The 20,555-nt window shown below is 37.8% G+C and overlaps 1 protein-coding gene and 1 pseudogene across 1 annotated transcript in view; one reads left to right on the forward strand and one right to left on the reverse strand.

Annotated features, from left to right (window-relative positions):
* Positions 1-20,555, forward strand: part of LOC123825428 (phospholipid-transporting ATPase ABCA3-like) — a 137,546-nt gene that overhangs the window by 49,927 nt on the left and 67,064 nt on the right. Inside the window, 1 exon segment of the mRNA XM_045848812.1 lies at positions 16,804-16,950. Coding sequence (XP_045704768.1) covers positions 16,804-16,950 — 147 coding nt within the window.
* On the reverse strand, positions 266-6,337 carry LOC123825635 (annotated as a pseudogene).

The raw sequence follows: 20,555 nt of genomic DNA on the forward strand, positions 1-20,555 counted from the left end.
CCATATGGTGAATCCATGGTCAGCCTTTTTGTTCCCTAGGTGAACCCACTAGATGTTAGTACTGCTCTGCTACAAGGTAAAAACTCCTAACTCAAACTTACTGGAAAAGGAGTGAAACTTCCTCAAAGTGCACTTTAAGAAGAGGTACTTTTTAATTATGAAAAGAAACCAGTGAGTCCTCTGAGAATAATAAAAGGGAGTATTTTACAGTTAAGCACATGATTTGAAGTGAAGAATTCAGATGTTACTCTGCTGGTCCAAGCTGTTAATACTCTTCTTGATCATCCTGTGGGCCCCCTTTGTCAGGTAATGCAAAGCCTTCATCTGTGACATAGAGAATGTCCACAATCCTCTCTAATAAAGGGTTCTTTTCCCCCTCATTCTCCTGACAAATCAATTCCACATACCTTAGCTTTCCAAAGTTAGAAATCTATTTCTTTCTCCAAGTCTTTGACAGTAAATTTCAATATGTTGAACTGCTGCATCAGTTCAGTTGCTTCACCATCCCCATTGCCTTCACCAGGATTCTTTCACACCATGCCTGGACTAGCTTTAGTAGTTGCAGTAGTTCTGTGTGTCACAGTGGGCCTCTGTAGGTCTATATTTCTAGAGCTAAGAGGTTTCTTTGGTTTGTTCAGAGCTGGAGGGAGCCACTGCAGTTTCTTGACCTTGTCTCCAGCTACATGGTCACAGTCCTTTACATCATAGTTTGCATCAACAAACTTCCTGAACTTTTGCCTTACTCTTCCAACTGATCACAAAAAATAACAGGGGGAAGCTGTGAACACCAGGATACATGAAGAAGACTGCACCACTGAATCTCACAGGTATTCTACCACAGAAGTTCACACCATAATCACAGGGAACCAGAACAGATCAATTTAAGAAACAGAGGCTAACAAGAAGAGTCTCATGAACAATGAGAAGACAAAGAAACAATCCTCAAATGAAGGAAAATGAGGAAGCCTCAGGAAGAATGCTAAATGAAATAGAGGCACTCAACTATCAGATATTGAGTTCAAAACAATGATTATCAGGAAACTCAATGAACTAACAATGAGCTACCAGAAACTACAGGGAAGCTACAACAATCTCACTGCAAACTATATCACCATGAAAAAGGAAATGGAAACTATCAACGAGGGCTAAGAGGAAATGAAGAATACAATTTCTGAACTGAAGAACACAGTAGAAGGAATGAAAAGCAGGATCAATGAAACAGAAGATCGGATCAGCCAATTGGAGGACAAAATAGAAAAAAACACCCCCAGAAAGAGCAAGAAAAGTGAAAGAGGCTCAGAAAGAATGAAGAGGGATTAAGAGAAATGCAAGACAATATGAAACATAATAATATCCGTATAATAGGGAAACCAGATGGAGAAGAAGAGGAAGGGATGGAAAACCTATTTGAAAAAGTAATGATGGAAAACTTCCCTAATCTGATAAGAGAAAAAGTCACACAAATCCAGGAAACACAGATAATCCCAATCAAGAGGAACCCAAAGAAGCCCACTTTAAGACATATCATGATTAAAATGGCAAAATTTCAAGACAAAGAGAGAATCTTAAAGGCAGCAAGGGAAAAACAGGAAGTAACATACAAGGGAGCCCCAATAAGACTAACACCTGACTTCTCAATGGAAACACTCCAAGACAGAAGAGAATGGCAAGAAATATTCCAAGTAATGAGAACCAAGGCTACTTTACCCAGCAAGGCTCTCAATCAAGATAGAATGCCAAATAAGAAGCTTCCCTGACAAAGAAGTGTAAAAGAATACACCTCCACCAAATCAGCTCTGCAAGAGATGCTAACGGGACTGTTTTAAGGAAAGAAAGGAAAAGAGAGAGTGAGAGAGGAACACACGTACATAAATGGCAGTGAATGAGTACCTATCAATAATAACCTTAAATGTAAATGGATTAAATGCTCCAATCAAAAGGCATAGAATAGCTGAATGAATAAGAAAACATGACCCACATATATGCTGCCTACAGGAGACCCACCTCAGAACAAAACACCTACACAGGCTGAAAGTGAAGGGCTGGAAACAAATTTTCCAAGAAAATGGACCAGGAAAAAAAGCAGGGGTAGCAATACTCATATCAGACAAAATAGACTTCCAAAAAGGGGCCATAAAGAGAGATCCAGAAGGTTACTTCATAATACTCAAGGGAAGAATCCAACAAGAAGACATAAACATTGTAAATATATATGCACCCAACATAGGAGCACACAAATACACAAAGAAAATCGCAGAGGACTTCAAGAAAGATGTTGACAGCAACACAATTATAGTGGGGGATTTTAACACCCCACTGTCAAAAATGGACAGATCTTCCAAACAAAATATCAACAAAGATATTGTGGCATTGGACAATGCCCTAGAGGAAATGGACTTAACTGATATATAGAGAGCCCTCCATCCGAAAGAAACTAAATACACATTTTTTTTCAAATGTACACGAAACATTTTCAAAGATAGACCACATGCTAGGACACAAAACAAGCCTCAACAACTTCAAGAAAATTGAAATCATATCAAGCATTTTCTCAGACCACAAGGGACTGAAGCTAGAAACCAACCCCAAGGAGAAAAACCCAAATCACTCAAAATCATGGAGATTAAATAGTATGCTATTAAACAATGAATGGGTCAAGAATGACATTAGGGAAGAAATGAAAAGGTTTCTGGAAACAAATGAAAATGAGCTCACAACAACCCAAAACTTATAGGACACAGCAAAGGCAGTCCTGAGAGGGAAGTTCATAGCAATACAGGCCTACCTAAAAAAGATAAAAACATTTCAAGCAAGCAACCTAACCCTAAACCTACAAGAACTCGAGAAACAACAACAAAGACAGCCCAGCGCAAGTAGAAGGAAGGAAATAGCCAAGATCAGAGCAGAATTAAATGACATAGAGACTAAAAGCACAATTCTAAGTAACAGTGAATCCAAGAGCTGGTTCTTTGAAAAGATAAACAAAATTGACAATCCTTTAAGCAGACTCATCAAGAAAAAAAAGAGAGAAGACCCAAATAAGCACAATCAGAAAGGAAAGAGGAGAGATTACAACTGATACCACAAAAATACAAAGGATTGTAAGAAATCACTACGAAGAGCTGTATGTCAAGAAATTTGAAAACCTAGGTGAAATGGACAAATTTCTAGAAAAATATAATCTTCCAAAACTCAATGAGAAAGAAACAGAAAGCCTGAACACACCAATAACAGCAAAAGAAATTGAAGCAGTAATCAAAAAACTCCCAACACACAAAAGCCCTGGACCATATGGTTTCACAGGAGAATTCTACAAAGCATTTAAGGAAGAGCTAACCCCTATCCTTCACAGACTATTCCAAAAATCCAAAAAGATGGAAGACTCCCAAACTCTTTTTATCAGGCCAGCATCATCCTAATTCCAAAGCCAGATAAAGACACAACAAAGAAAGAAAACTTCAGGCCAATATCACTCATGAACATTGACACTAAAATCCTCAACAACATACTGCCAAACCGCATCTGACAATACATTAAAAAGATCATACACCATGACCAAGTGGGATTCATTCCAGGGATGCAAGGATGGTACAATATTCACAAATCAGTAAATATAATACATCACATAAACAAAAGCAAACACAAAAACCACATGATCATATCAATAGATGCAGAAAAAGCATTTGATAAGGTACATCACCCATTTATGATAAAAATACTCAGCAAAGTGGGAATAGAGGGAGCATTCCTCAACATAATAAAGGCCATATATGAGAGACCTACAGCCAACATCATACTCAATGGACAAAAATTAAAATCTTCTCCACTAAGATCAGGAACAAGACAAGGCTGTCCACTTTCACCACTTCTATTCAACATAGTACTGGAAGTTTTAGCCACAGTGATCAGACAAGAAAAAGAAATAAAAGGCATCCAAATCAGAAAGGAGGAAATAAAACTATCACTGTTTGCAGATGACATGATAGTGTACATAGAAAATCCTATAGACTCGGGCAAAAAGCTGATTGACATAATAAATGAATTTGGCAAAACAGCAGGATACAAAGTCAATATCAAGAAATCAAAAGCATTTCTGTACACCAGCAATGAAACAGCAGAAGCAGAAATCAAGAAAAAAATATCCTATTTGAAATAGCAAAAAGAAAAGTAAAATACAAAGGAATAAACCTAACCAAAGAGGTAAAGGGCCTGTATTCAGAAAACTACATAACACTGAGGAAAGAAATCACGGAAGACACAAACAAATGGAAACATATACTGTGTTCATGGATTGGAAGAATTAGTATCATCAAAATGTCCATACTACCCAAAGCAATTTACACATTCAATGCAATACCTACTCAAGTACCAATGGTTTATTTCACTGACATAGAACAAACACTTAAAAAATCTATGTGGAACCATAAATGACTCTGAATGGCTGCTGCAATTTAGAGAAAGAAGAGTAAAGTAGGAAGGATCACAATACCTGACACTAAACTATACTACAAGGTCACTGTAATCATTACAGCCTGGTACTGGCATAAAAACAGGCACATGGACCAATGGAACAGAACAGAGAGCCCAGAAATAAACCCAAGTCTCTATGGTCAATTAATATTTGACAAAGGAAGCAGCAACATAAAATGGGGTAAAAATAGCCTCTTCAACAAATGGTGTTGGGAGAACTGGACAGCTACATGCAAAAAAAAAAAAATGAAACTACAGCACCAACTTACACCTTATACAAAAATAAATTCAAGGTGGATAAAAGACTTAAATATAAACCATGACACCATTAAAGTCCTAGAGGAGAACATAGGTAGGAAAATCTCAGATATTTCATGCAGAAACTTTTTTACTGACATGTCCCTTAGAGCAAGGGTGACAGAAAGAAAAGAATAAACAAATGGGATCTCATCAAAATAAAAAGCTTCTGCATGGCTAAAGAAAACAGTATCAAAATAAAAAGAGAACCAACTGTATGGGAAAACATATTTGCCAATGATACCTCAGACATGGGTTTAATCTCCAAAATATATAAAGAACTTACAGGACTCCACTCTAAGAAGACAAGCAACTGAATTAAAAAATGGGCAAAGGACTTGAACAGACACCTCTACAAGGAGGACATACAGAGGATTCAAAAACACATGAAATGATGTTCAATATCGCTAGCTATCACAGAGATGCAAATTAAAACCACAATGAGATACCACTTCACACCAGTCAGAATGGCCATCATAAACAAAGCAACAAACAACAAGTGTTGGAGAGGTTGTGGAGAAAAGAGGACCCTAGTGCACTGTTTGTAGGAATGCAGACTGGTACAACCACTATGGAAAACAGTATGGAACTTCCTCAGAAAAGTAAAAATGGATCTGCCTTTTGACCCAGCAATTCCACTGCTGTGACTTTGTCCTAAGAATCCTAAAACACCAATACAAAAGAACCTTTGCATCCCAATGTTCATAGCAGCACACTTTACAATTGGTAAGTGCTGGAAGCAACCTAGATGCCCATCAGTAAATGAATGGATCAAAAGACTATGGTACATTTACAGAATGGAATTCTATGCAGCAGAAAGAAAGAAGGAGCTCCTATCCTTTGCAACAGCATGGATGGACCTGGAAAGCATTACGCTAAGCGAAATAAGCCAGGTAGTGAAAGACTAATACCACATGATCTCACCTTTAACAGGAACCTAAACAACAAAACAAAGAAACAAGCAAAATATAGTCAAAGACACTGAAATAGAGGACAGGCTGACAGTGACCAGAGGGGAGAGAAGAGGGAATTTCAGGGGAGAATGGGAATGGTTTACAGGAACAAATTTAAAGGACACATAGACAAAAACTAGGCGGAAGGTGGTAATGAGAGGGAAGTGGGGAGGGTTGGGTGGGGGGGCTGGAATGGGAGTAAAAGGGAGAAAATTTACTTGAACAATGATTAAAATAAAATTTTAAAAAAGAAACTATAAAAAAAGATGTAAAAAAAAACACAACTTCTTGAACTACCGAACAAATTCAAAATTGTCCTGAAAATTTCCTTTTACTGATTTGTCCACAGGAATTATTTTGTCAACACCCACTCTCTAAAAACCGATTGTAGTATTTTGAAGTTCTAGGTGTATTCATGTTCTAGCTTAGCATGGAAGTTCACTTCAAGGAAATGGAGCCAGGGAAGAGCATGTCCATAAACTAATAATAGACAACCCCAGAGCACAACTGTTCAGTCTTTGTCAGATTGAATTGCAGTGACTCATTAAACCAGGCCAGCATGTCATATCAACTTAGGTTATCACTACTGACTGATGTTAATATACATTCACTGCCATCTTCAGCTCTTGGTGGAACCCCATCCACTTCCTGTGCCAGGCTCTGGTTTTATTTTCATCTTGTTCAAACAAGCTGGCCCCCGGTATGGACATTTTAATGATATTAATTCTCTTAATCCACAAACATGGTATATGCTTTCACTTATTTTTATCTTCCTCAATTTCTTTCATCAATGCCCTATAGTTTTCTGAGTATAGATCTATTACCTCCTTGATTAAACTTGTTCCTAGGTCCTTTTTTGTTGAAATAGTAAATAGTATTGTTTTCTTAGTTTTTTTTTTCTGAGAGTCCATTAGTGGTATATAAAAATGCCATCGATTTCTGAATATTAATTTTTAATACTGCTACTTTGCCAAATTCATTTATTAAGTCTAGTAGCTTTTTGGTGAAGTGTTTAGGGTTTTCTATGAGTAATATGTCATCTGTGAATAAGAGAGTTTTACTTCCTCTTTTTCAATTTCCATGCCTTTTCTTTCTTCTTCTTGTCTGATTGCTGTATCTCGACTCTAGTTCTGTTTGAATAAAAGTGATGAAAGCAGACATCCCTGTCTTGCCCATTGCATATGATGTTGGCTGTAGGTTTTTCATATGGCCTTTATTATGTTGACATATCATTTTTCTATTCACACTTTGCTAAGAGTTTTTATCATAAATAGGTTCCAAATTTTATCAAATGTTTTTCTGTGTATATTCATTTGATCATGTAGTGTATATACTTTATTTTGTGTGTGGGGGTGGTATATATTGATTTGCGAATATTATACCAACCTTGCATCTCCAAGATAAATCCCAGTTGATCATGATTTTTTTGATGCATTGCTGTATTCTATTTGCTTATATTTTGTTGAGGATTTCAGCATCCATGTTCACCAGGGATACTGGCCTATAATTATCTTTCCTTATAGTGTCCTTTCTATTGTTTATGGTATTACAGTTGTTCCCACTTTCTCTCCCTTTCCCCACCTCCATTCAGCTATAGTAAATGGGAATATTTTTCTTAATTTCTGTTTCTGATATTTCATTTTTGGTGTACAAAAATGCCTTCAATTTCTGAATATTGACTTTGTATCCCACAGTTCTGTCATAGTGACTTATTAGGTTGAGTAGTTTTTTTGGTGGAGTCTATAGGATTTTCTACGCGCACTGTCATGTCATCTGCAAACATTGACAGTTCCACTTCCTCATTTCCAATTCGAATGCCTTTTATTTCTTTCTCTTGTCTGACCACTGTGGCTAGAACTTAAATACTATGTTTAATGGAAGTGGTGAAAACATACACTCTTGTCTTGTTCCTAATCTTAGTGGGAAAGCTTTTACTATTTTGCCCGAGTATGATATTGGTTGTAGGTTTTGTGTATATGGCCTTTATTATGTTGAGGTATGCTCCCTCTACTCCCACTTTGCTGAGTGTTTTTTATCATAAATGGGTGCTATACCTTATCAAATGCTTTTTCTGCATCTATCGATATGACCATGTGATTTTTATCTTTCCTTTTATGTGATATATTACATGTATTGATTTGTGAATATTGTACCATTCTTGCATCCCTGGAATGAATCCCACTTGATCATGGTGTGTGATCTGTTTAAGTATTTCTGGATGTGGTTTGCCATTATTTGGTTGAAGATATTAGTGTGTATGACAACCAGCAGTATTAGCCAGTAGTTTTCAATCTTTGTTGTGTCTTTATCTGGTTTTCAGATGAGGATGATGCTGGCCTCTTAAAAAGAGTTTGAGAGTCTTCTGTCTTCTTTGATTTTTTGAAATAGTCTGAGAAGGGTGAGGGTTAGGTTTTCCTTAAATGTTTTATTAAAATCTGTGAAAACATCTGGTCCAGGGCTTTTGTGTGCCAGGAGTTTTCTGATTACTATTCAATTTCATCATCTGTTATTGGTCTGTTCAGGCTTTCTGCTTCTTCTTGATTCAGTTTTGGAAGATTGTATTTCTAGAAATTTATGTATGTTGCTCAGGTTTTTCAATTTCCTGATATATAGTTGCTCACAATAATTCTTACAGTCCTTTGTATCTCTATGGTATCAGCTGTTACTTCTCCTTTTTTGTTTCTGGTTTTATTTATTTGGGTCCTGTCTCTATTTTTCATGATTAGTATGGTCAAAGACTTGTCAATTTTGCTTATCTTTTCAAAGAACCAGCTCCTGGGATTATTTATCCTTTGAATTGTTCTTTTAGTCTCTGTGTCTTCTAATTCTGCTCTGATCTTGGTTATTCCATTCCTTCTGCATGCTCTGGGATTTGTTTATTGTTGTTCCTCCAGTTCTTGTAGATGTAGGGTTAGGTTATTTTTTTGAAAAGTTTCTATCTTTTTTAAGTAGGCCTGTATTTCTATGAACTTCCCTCTAGAGACTGCCTTCACTATGTCCCATAGGCTCTGGACTGTGTGAGTTCATTTTCATGTTTCCAGAAACTTTTTTATTTCTTCCATGATCTCATTTTTAACCCATTTATTGTTTAATAACATGCTATCCATGAATTTGAATGTTTTTGAGTTGTTCCCTTTAGGTTGCTTTCTAGTTTCAGGCCCTTGTGGTCTGATAAAATGTTTGATATGATTTCAGTTTTCTTGAGTTCTTTGAGGCTTTTTTGTGCCCTATAATTCAGTCTATCTTTGACAACATTCTATGTGCATTTGAAAAGAGTGTATATTTTGTTTCTTTGGTATGAAAGATTTTATATATATATATATATATATATATATATATATATATATATATATATATATAATCAAGTCCATTTTGTTGAAGGTGTTTTTCAATGCTGCAGTATCCTTGTTGGGAGATCTATCCATTGTTGACAGTGTGGTGTTAAAATCTCTTAGTATAAGAGTATTGCTGTCTATATCTTCCTTGTATGTCTCCAAGATTTTCCTTATATATTTGGGTGCTCCCATGTTGGGCACATATATGTTTACAATGTTTATGTTTTCTTACTGGATTCTTTTCTTGAGAGTTATGAAGTGTCCTTCTGGGTCTCTTTTTATGGCCTTTGTTTTGAAGTCTGTTTTGTCTGATATAAGTATTGCTACACCAGGTTCTTTTCCTGTCCATTTGCTTGGAATATTTTTGGGCCGCCCTTCACTTTCAGTCTGTGCAGGTCTTTTATTCTGAAGTGGGTCTCTTGTAGGGAGCAAGTGCGGGTCATGTTTTTTTAAACATTCAGCTACCCTATATGTTTTGATTGGAGCATTTAATCCATTTACATTTAAGGTTATTATTGACAGGTACTTATTCATTTTTCCACCTTTATATCTGTAATCTCCCTCTCTTTTCCTTCATCTTCTTAACGCAGCCCCTCTAGCTTGTGTTGTAATGCTGGTTTGGTGACAGTGTATGCTTTTAGCCTTCTTTTATCTGGGAAACTACTTGTTGTGCAGTCCATTTTAATTGAGAGCCTTGCTGGGTAGCATAGTCTTGGTTGCAGTCCTTTACTTTTCAGTACTTGGAATATTTCTTGCCATTCCCTTCTGACTTGTAGTGTTTCTGTTGAGAAGTCAGCTGCTAGCCTTATTATAGCTCTTTTGTATGTTATCTACTATTTCTCCCTTACTGCCTTTAAGATTCTTTCTTTGTCTCTAAAATTTGGCACTTCAATTTTGATGTATCTTGGAGTAGGCCTCTTTGTGTTCATCTTGATTGGGACTCACTGTGTTTCTGAACTTGCATGGCTTTTCCCCTCTCCAGGTTAGGGAAACTTTCTGTCATTAGTTTTCCAAACAGGGTTTCTATCTTTTGCTCATTTACTTCTCCTTCTGGTATTCCTATGATTTGAATGTTGTTGGGTTTCATGTTGTCCTGCCATCCTGTAAGCTGTCTTCTTTTTTTGTTGTTGTTTTTTCATGCAGCTGCTCTACATGGGTATTTCTTTCTGTCTTGTCTTTAAGCTCACTAATTCAGTCCTGTGCTTCATCCAGCCTACTTGTAATTCCTAGTGTATTTTTTATTTCAGAAATTGTATTCCTCTTTTTTTCCTGGTTCTTGTTTATCATTTCTATTTCTTTTTTCATGCTGTTGTAGTTCCAACTCACTTCCTTGTAATTGTCACTGAGTCCCTTGAGTATTCATATAGCCATTAATTTGAATTCTATGTCTGATATTTGCTTGCCTCCCTTTCATTTAGTTATTTTACTTGGGAATCTTCCATTCCTTTTGTTTGGGTTTTCTTTCTTTGTCTTCCCATTTTGGGTGATTCTTTCTGTTTGTTTCTGTGAAGCCAGGTGCTCTGCTTTGCCAGCTGTCTTCATGGGGTGAATTTCTGTGGTAAGGGTTCTGTGGGACTCAATGGTGTGGTCTCCTTGATCCTCTTGTCTGGGTGCTCTAGGATTGCCATTTCTTTCATTTGTGTGAGCTATCTTGTTGTACTTGGGCTTTACCTGTTGGTGACTTCTGAGTTTGTAGGTTCTCTTCAAGTGGACTTACTTGTATTTATAACTACCACCTTGTCCTGTATGCTATTGTACAGGTTTTCCTTAACAAAGCAGTATTACCAGACACCCAGACCTACACCAGCAAAAATATAACCCCCCTACCACATCAGCTGTCTTAACCATGATTGAACTAAGATTAATAAAGGTGAAGAGAGATTGTGGACTTTATAAGATATGATAAAGGGAATATGAGATGACTAAAAGAGGATGAAGTGTTACTGCATAGTAAGAGGGAGGATAATAAACAAGAGTTGGGGTAGAACTGAGGCACAGAAAGGGGGAGAACAAAATTTAAAACATAAGTAAAACACAAAAGGGCAACAAGAACAATGGGATAAGAAAGGGAAGAGTATACTATGAGGTTTGTCCTTTGAAAAGGTACTGGATCAATGGGGACAAAATTGCAGAAAACCCATAGCAGGGTCAATAGCAATGACTGCTGAATGAAGTTTAATAAAGGTGGCATGGGAATAAGAATATTGTAGAAAAGTGAATATGAGATGTCTACAGTAAAGAAAAATGATTTTGATAGGATAGAAAAGGAAACTAATAAGTGTAAGGAGTAAAGCTCAGGTTGAGAGAGGGGAACAAAAAAAAAGGGAGAGAGAAAGCAATGAAATAAAATTCCTCCCTAAACTGATCAAAGGCATTGGGATGGCAAAATGGAGTAAGACAGGGGGAGAGTGTTCTATAGTATTTAAGGTAGAAACAAATAGTAAACAAACAGGAGTCTCTTTGGAGAAGAACAGCAATAACCATGGTACTTTACTCAACTAGCCACTGTTTATAAAAGATGGAAAAAGAATAAAACTCTTATAAAGGGGAAAATAATGTGAGCTGACTTAAGAAAGAGAAGTGCTTAAGCGAGGTTAGATGAAGGAGAAATAGAGTAAGGGATAGAAACTCGCTATGGTATGAGAAAAAATAAAGTTGACAACAGTAATAGAACTCAGGAAGATGGTGAAGTGGATTAAGACCAGGAAAGTGGGTTAAGACCGGGGAAGGGTGCTGTGTGGGATTTGGAATAACAATAGTATAATAAGAAATATATAATCTGATTGAAAAGAATAAAAAGTAAAAGACCAAGAATAGTGTGTTATTTGGAATACAAATGAAGTGAAAGAAAAAAAATTAAAATGCAACATGAAAGGGAAAATAAAAATATAAAACAAACAATAACACAAGCACAAAAAATGAATAAATGGAAAGACAAAAGTGAAATAAGAAAAACATGCAAGTTCTAGTGAAGAGCAAAGTAAAATTTGTCTGAAGTGTTGGTGTTCGCCTTCTGACTTCTTTCTGGATCTGTCTCTGGTTTTCTCTCAGCTCCTGGTCTTACTTTCTTACTCTTGAAAAAAAACATCTGTCCAGCTGGTTTTGCAGATCTTTCTGGTTCCTGCAGGAAGAGGGGCTCTGGCTCTCTGTTTTTCCCTTCTTGTGGTTCTGCAATGATTGGAGCTCAATCTGGGCTACAGTAATCACAGGTTCCCAATTTCTAGCCCAGGGCCTCAGAGCACTGTGCAGCCAGTACTCTCCACTCTGCACATTTATACCGAGCCAGCGTCAGTAAGCCATCTTGCTTTGAGCCCCTTTGATCAGCCCATGAGGTACACTGAGTGGTAGCAAATTGCACCTACCCTTCTCCCTTCATGGGTGAAGTCCCTGCACGGTACACCTCAGTTTCCCATTTGAAAAGTCTTCTCAGTGCCATTGCCACTCTGAGCCATCACCCAGCTTTCCACACAGTCTATCCCTCTGTCAAATCCAGAGACTACCTGGGTCATGGCCATTCGCAGCCCACCTCCTCTTCCAGCTGTAGGTGTCACCAGGATACCCCAAATTCTATGGCAATGTCTTGGCTGGTGACCCCCACCCCAGCCTGGGTATGCTGCCATCTGTGTGTTGCGTGGTGCCTTTTTTTCCTCCTAGCTACTTTATGCATCCAGGTTTCTGTTGGTGCAGATCTGAGATTTCCCTGTCCTTGGAAAGGAGGGAGCTGCTAGGCTGCTGTTACTAACCCAGCTCTCCTCCAATGTACCTGCAGCAACCTTGGTCCCCAGTGCCAGGCCTGAGGACCTTCCCATGGGCCTATAAAACCTCCTTACTGCCCATTTTGAAGTGTCCTGTGCACACTTTGGCTTCTAAACTATGTATCAGCTTAGATTATTTTGACTGTTCACTTTGTCCTTGGAAATCAGCTAATTGTCCCACTTGGGAGCATGAGCAAGTAGGCTCAGCTCCCACCTACATTACTGCCATCTTCTCCCCTCCCTCCTAAATTTTCATTTGGAGCTGCCTTGTTACCTTTGTTATTCATGGTATTTGATGGATTTCTTCTCTTTCTAGACATCTATGCATGAGTGGTACTTCTCTAGTAGAGCAATAAGAAGTCTATGTGTTTCTAGTAGGCGGCACTGAAGTACAAGTTTTTTAATGCTCTTGCACTGCTCTCACTCTTTTGATCTCTGCAGAGTAGTGGAAGATGTCCTACAAAGGTGTCCCTACAAAGGTGGGCATCTCCTCTGTCATCAGGTGACCTTGTCTCCAAGCACCAACCTACAGGGAAATGCAGTAGGCAGTGGGGTTTCAGATCTGTGAAATCCCAACACTGGTTTTTGTAGCCAGATGCTGCTTGACAGTGTAGCTGCTTTTGGGTGGGGGTAGGGTGAGCTTAAAAGCTAGCTGGTGCTTTTGTGGTTTTTTCCTCCCCATACTGGTGGCTGGTAGGCCTCAGCAGCCTCCTCTCTCTATCTCCAGTTATCCCTGGGATTAACCACAGAGCATGTCTGTCACTTGGGGAAAGTATTTCTGTTATTCCAGTTTTCAGATTTGTAGATAATGTGCTATTCAACCCCATACTCACTGCTACAGTTTCTTCTGGGGCCTACTGCTAGCTCCAGGAGTGTGAAAGGAGGCAGCCTGGCTCTGTGGCTTTCTTTTTCTACCTAGTGAAGGCAATGCCAGACAACCATGACTGCACCTCTGTGCTTTGTTTGTGCCCAGGTCTCTGGGTTCAGCTGACCACTCCCACAGGAGTGTTCACTGTTTCTTTCTTCTCCTAGCTGAAGGGAATGTCAGCAGCAACCTGATCCCTTCCCTCTCCAGAGACCCACAGTGAGCCCTAGCTGTGTCAGTGGCAGTCTCAGCTCTTTACTTTTTCTTCCTTTTTGGTTTGCTCCCACTCTATCACCTTCAGATGTTTAAATGCACAGGTCTCTTGATGTGTTCATATATGGAGCAGGGATTCTTTTGTTGAATTACAGCTGTTTAAAAAGTTGTAACTTCATGGGGAGAGACCAAGGGAATCTTTCATACTGCCATTTTTCTGACATCCCTCTATTGTTTTTTAAATATCGTTTCTTATAATAACTTTTTCAACAGATGGCATATATTTATAATAATCAGTTTAATGTGCTTACCCATTTTAACATGTGTTTCAGTTCTAGGTATATTTCAATTGATTGTTTTTGTCATAATGCATCATATTTTCCTGCTTCTTTACATTGTAGGGTCTTGGATATTTCTGTATTCAATGAAATACTCCTGAAATTTGTTTTTGAAGAATTGAGGTACTTCAAAATGGTTTGATTCTTTTATGCCTTCTTTGCTTAGTCCACAGTTATTTATTCCCCACTAATGAGGCAATACCTTTCTTTATAATCTCCTCACTGCCCTATGAATCTTAAATTGTTCTAGTATGGCTGGTGGAAATAGGCAACCTTCTTGGCTCTAGGTGAGTGCCAAGTACTGGTCTTTCTAATCTTTAAATTGTTCTTTCTTTAGCCTCTGGTAGTTTTCTAACAGGTATATGTTGATTATTTCTTATCTGAATACTCCAGTGGGGATCACTTTAGATCTCCAAGTTTGTTTCTGCATGCGTCTGTCTCCTCTTTAGTATTCTCTTTCTGCACCTTACTAGACTCTCAGATTTCTATCTTCAACTCAGGTAGACTAATGGAATCTGACTGAGTTACTCAGTTCTGTGTCACAGCTTTGAAACTATTTAGGTAAGCCAGGGCAGTCATGGAGCCTACATTACTTGTTTTTCAGTTCTCAAGAATCCATTAACCTTTATTGCCTGGTGTCTGTTATAAATAAATACTTGTTTCACATGTAATGCCATCACCCTTTGCACTTTTTAGGCCCTTTGTTTTATTATTTTTACCATAATTCATAATTATTTTTATGCACCTTTACTCTTTTCCCTATCTCCCTTTACCAAAGCTTCATTAAAGCATGGACTATGTATCACTTATTTCTAGATGTAACTCTAACACATAACACAATGCCTCGTACACAATGGGCATTCAGTAAATAGTTTTTGAATGAAGAATGATCACTTATGTTCTAAACTAATTAATTTGAGTTGGTGATTTATTGCATACAGTAGTTAATAGCAGTGAAGTATAGGGTTATATTCAGGTTTCTGGTTTGTACATCTAGGTGAATTTGGAAGCCATTCACTGATCTAAGGAGTACAGTTGAGTACTATATATTTAGGGCTTGATAATGAACAGAGTTTTAAACATACTAAATTTGAGATGGTATAAATACTTAAACATATGTTCCTGGTAGGCATTTGAAGATATAGAACTACAACTTTGGAGAGAGATTATGATTAAAACAGAATATAGTATTATCACTATCTATAAGGTAATTGAATTCATAAGAGAAAATTAGATTCCCTAGGGCAGCTGATTTCTGGAACGATGATTATTTCCTCTGGAAGGTTGTCATAACCAAGGGAAGGAGTCCTACTGGCATCTACAAGGAAGTTCCTAAATATCCTATAAATTACAGGATAGCCCTCCCCAAACAAAGAATACTTTAATCTAAAATGTCAATAGTGTTACTATTGGGAAGTCCAAAGTTTGTAGACACACTCTCCTGGATGGTCTATTGTTAATTTGGCAATATTAACACCTTTTTCTACGGTTTTTCCTACATCGCAAGAGAGAACCTATGAACTGCATTCCCTGAAATTTCATTCTCTGTTTGCTTTGTAGTTAGGATTTGCTAATGAGAGGTACCTACAGGCAGATTTTAGATCACTGAGGTGAGTTCTTGGAAACCACAGGATTTCTAATTTCAGACCAAAGTACTAGGAGTTTCCAAAATACACTTTAGTAGGGTTTTCAAACATTTTTTTCTGTAAAGCACTGGATAACTACTTTAAAGTTCATATAAACAGTGTGTGACATACATTTTTTTTTAATTTTATTCTATTTTATTTTTTGTTGTTCAAGTACAGTTGTCTCCATTCCCCCCCCACCCCCACCCCAGCCATCCCCACTTCTCACTCTTGATCCTGCCTGCTTTGGTTTTGTCTGTGTTTCCTTCATACATGTTCCTGAAAACCCTTACTCTTCCCCCCCATTATCCCCTCCCACCTCCCCTGTGGTTACTGTCAGTCTGCTCTTAATTTTAATGTCTCTTGTTATATTTTGCTTGTTTGTTTTGTTGATTAGGTTCCACTTATAGGTGAGATCATATTCTTTTTATTAATTTTTTACAAGTCTTTAAAAACATAAAAACCATTGTTAGCTCATTGGCTGTATGAAAACAGATGATGGGCCATATATGAGTTTGCCAACTCCTGCTTAGAATCTTAAGAATTTATGGGCATGTTTTTGTGAATCATCAAACTTCTGGCTGAAATAATGTCATCAACTCTTCTGATTGTTGGTGGCAGCTTCTGTGAGCTTCCCAGCTTTTGCTTCAATTGAGTGAGCTCATAAATAATATGTTACAAGTCTTCATATATAGAATATAGACAGATATTCTTCATTTTCATTATCAAATATGGATAGGTATACAAAGCACTGTACCTTCACACTTATTTTGACTATCATACAAACTCAGTGCACCTGCAAATATTGTTTCATGTTCAGAACATTATTTTTTTGCAATATGAGTCTGATATAATGTTGATTCTTCTTGATATGAAACAATCATATCAAGAGGATATGATTGTCTTTTATAAGCGATAATGCAGGTATCATTTTAATTGTTTTATTTCTTAGGAATTTGGTGACAAAGTAGCAGTAAACGACATATCTTTGAACTTGTATAAGGGGCAGATCACTATTCTTCTAGGAGAAAATGGGGCAGGAAAAACCACAACCTTGTCTATTCTCACAGGTATGTATTCAGCTCTGTTCTGAGCAAAAGTCACATTCCTTCTAAGACTGTAAATCAATCATTAACTTTTGGTGTTGAGTATGTTGTTCTAGTGTTTGTGTTATTATATTTTCAATTACTTCCAAGCAAGATGCTCAGGTGATATAGTAATTTTTTTTTTCATTTATTCAGTGAAATATGTTATATGCAAATTCTTTCATAGGAATTTATAATACAGTGGTGTTTACAAGGTTGTTATACCCTATTTTATACTCTAATGGAAAAACAGACACAAATCTTGAAACTTACACCATAAGTTAGAAGGTAGATATTATATCAATATGTAGGATGTTATTCACTCAATACAATGACACCCACTGTGTTTTGGTGATGAGAAATAGGGAAGTGACATCAAATCTAAGGCAAATAGAAGGCATAAAGGACTATGAAAGGAAGGAGAAAAGAATATTATGAGTATAGTGAAGACCAGAAGAATTAAAAGCAGAAATTAACTATATAACTAGATCAAATAAGGAATTTAATGGCAAAAGATGAATCTGTATGCATACTCAAAAGGCCAAATCAAAAGAGGTTTGAGGGAATCCATGCTATGAAGTTTAGAATCTAAACTTCTAAACTTTTAGAATCTAAACTGAGAGAAATAAGAAGCTATAGAAGGATATTTTATGAAGTTTTATACTTTAGAAACATTACATTCACCAGGAAGGAAGAAAAGTTAAGGAATACTCAGGACCATTAGGATAGTGAATCCCAGGCTGTGTGTTAAATAAGTATAATTCTGAGAAACTGGAACAGGGCTGAGCCTAATAATTGATATAAAATAGCCTCTTCTTAATACAAAATTAATGTCAAAGGAGATTTCAAAATGGTTGCAGAGTAGTTGGAAGCTACACCCACCTATTCATGGCTACAAACCATATTTACAGCAAAATTCCAGAGCAATCAACCTAAATAAACAACTAAAGATTCTGGAAGATGGTGGCGAGGTAAGTGGGAGCTGAATCCATTTGCTCATGCACCCCACTGGGACACCTAGCCAATCCTCTGAAGAACAGACTGAACAGCCAGCAGAATCCCAGCTTATATGAAGTTTGGAAGCCAAAGATTGCAGAGGATGTTGAAAAACAGATGGTAAGGAAATTGCATAGGGATGATAAGGTCCCTGGAACCTGTGCCAGGACCATGGCTGCTGCAGTCCCCTGGCTTGGTGCCAGGGATGGTGGCTGCTGCAGAAGCTTTGGAGGAGAGCTGAATCAGTGATTGTAACTTCACATCTCCTTCCTTTCCAAGAGCAGGGAAGCCACTCCCACACCAGGAGAGACCTGGATGCATGAAGTCACTGAGGGGAATAAAGACAACAATGGGAGACACACAGGTGGTGTTCCCCCACTGAGACTGTGGTCGCTGGTTGAGACAGTACCAGAGGAATTGGGGAACCAGGTGACAGCTAGAAATGAGAGAAGAGTTGGGCCGCAACAGACCCTGACCCAGGTAGTCTCAGGACTGATCAGAGAGTTGGGCTATGTGAAAAGCCAGGAGCTTGTAAAGAATAGACAGCTGCAACAAAGGGTAATTTGCAAAAATAATAATTAAAAAAAAAAACAGCTTGCAGCCACTGTGCAAGGAACTCTCACCAGCAAAGAGGGAGTAGGAGGGGTGTGATTTGCTCCAAATCAGGGCACCTCATGAACTGATCAAAGTGGGGCAGCAGGGTCTTAGAGGGGTATCAGTCCTCAGAGAGGCTTAATTTAATAGGGGAACTATATTGCCCTGAAGGGACTCTGCATGTGCACAGCACCCAGACCAGCAAAGAGGGAGAAATGCTGCCAGTTGCTCCTATGTAGTGCACCTCACTGACTAATCAAAGGGTGGTACAAAGTGAATTAAAGGCGCCAGCATGGCACCTATGTACAGTGGGGGCTGCACAGCACTCCGAGGACTTGGGCTATAGGCCGGACACCTGTGAATATTGGAGCCCAGACCTAGCCCCCAGTGCAGAACCACAAGAAAGGAAAAAAAAATGGAGCCCAGGCCTCTTCTGCCTACAGCATCCAGAAAGACCAGCAGAACCGCTTGGTGGGTTTAGAGTCATCAGGAGGCTTTTTCCCCCTTTTTTCTTCCAATGTAAGACAATAAGTCCTGGAGCTGTAAAAGAATCAAAGACAGAGCTAGAGAGAAATCTAGGCTAATGCCAAGAACTGAGACAAAATTCACTTCACCATCCTACAAACTTGCATTTTATTTTTTACTTTTACTTTTATTTTGTATTTTTTGTTATTTTTTATTCTTTTACTTTCTTATTTATTTCTTTTCCTTCTGTGTAGTTTTCTTTTTTTTATTGTTTTATTTCACTGTTTAGCTGGTTTTCTTTGTTCTCCCTTTCATGTTGCATTTCAATTTCTCTTCTTTCACTTCGCTCATTTTCCTATACACACACTACTCTTGGTCTTTTACTTTTTATTCTTTTTATTCAAATCATATATTTCTTGTCTTATTATTGTTGTTCCAAATCCCACACAGCATCCTTCCCTGGTCTTGGTCCACTACCTCCCTGAGCTTTATTACTATTGTGGTTAACTTCATTCTCTTGCACACTACCCCAAATTTCTATCCCTTACTCTCACTATATATCACCATCTAACCTAGCATAAGCACTCTGCTTTCTGAAGTCAGCTCACATTCTGTTATCCCTCTAACAAGAGTCTTATCTCTTTTTTACTTTTTAAAACAATTAACTTGTTTGGTAAAATACCATGGTTATTGATGTACTTCTCCAGAGGATCTCCTATCTGTTCTCTACTTGTTGATACTTTAAATCCCATAGAATACTCTCCTGCTGTCATAATCCACTCCACCTTTGCCCTGTCCCAGATCACATACAAGACAAGGTGGGACTTCTGCATACCAGTAAACCCCCTAGAGGAGAGAATCCAGCAACAAAGAAGCCACCAACCAGTAAAACCCAAGTATAACAAGAAAGCCCACTCAAACGGGAAAAAAGGTCAATTCTAGAGCACCCAGATGAGGAAATCAAAGAGATCACACCACTGAGTCCCATAGAACTTGCACCATAAAAGTTCACCATACGAAGACAGCTAGCAAAGCAGAACATCAGGAATCTCACAAACAAATGAAGATTCACCTAAAATAGGAAGGCAAAGAAAGAACCTGAAATTGAAAGGAATAGAAGACTCTCCAGTGAAAGAGCTAAATGAAATACTGACAAGCAAACTATCAGATATAGAATTCAAAAAAATATAAGGATGCTCAAGGAACTCACAACTACAACAAACTGGGTGAGCACTACAATAATATGAAAAAGGAAACAGAAACTATAAACAAGAACCAGGAAGAAAAGGGGAATACAATTTCTAAAATAAACACACTAGAAGGAATTACAAGCATATTGGATGAAACAGAGGACCAAATTAGTGAGGTAGAAGACAAAGTAGAAAGAAATAACCAGGTAGAGTAGCTGCATGAAAAAAGACTAAAAATTATGAGGATAGCTTAAGGGGACCGAAAGACAACATGAAATGCAACAACATTTGATCTTAGGAATACCAAAAGGAGAAGAAAAAGAGTAAGGGATAGAAATGCTGTTTGAAAAAATAGTGACAGGAAAGTTTCCAAA

The sequence above is a fragment of the Phyllostomus hastatus genome, unplaced genomic scaffold (genome assembly GCF_019186645.2).
Source record: "Phyllostomus hastatus isolate PE091 unplaced genomic scaffold, TTU_PhHast_1.1 phas_contig_64, whole genome shotgun sequence".
In the NCBI taxonomy this organism is placed as follows: Eukaryota; Metazoa; Chordata; class Mammalia; order Chiroptera; family Phyllostomidae; genus Phyllostomus; species Phyllostomus hastatus.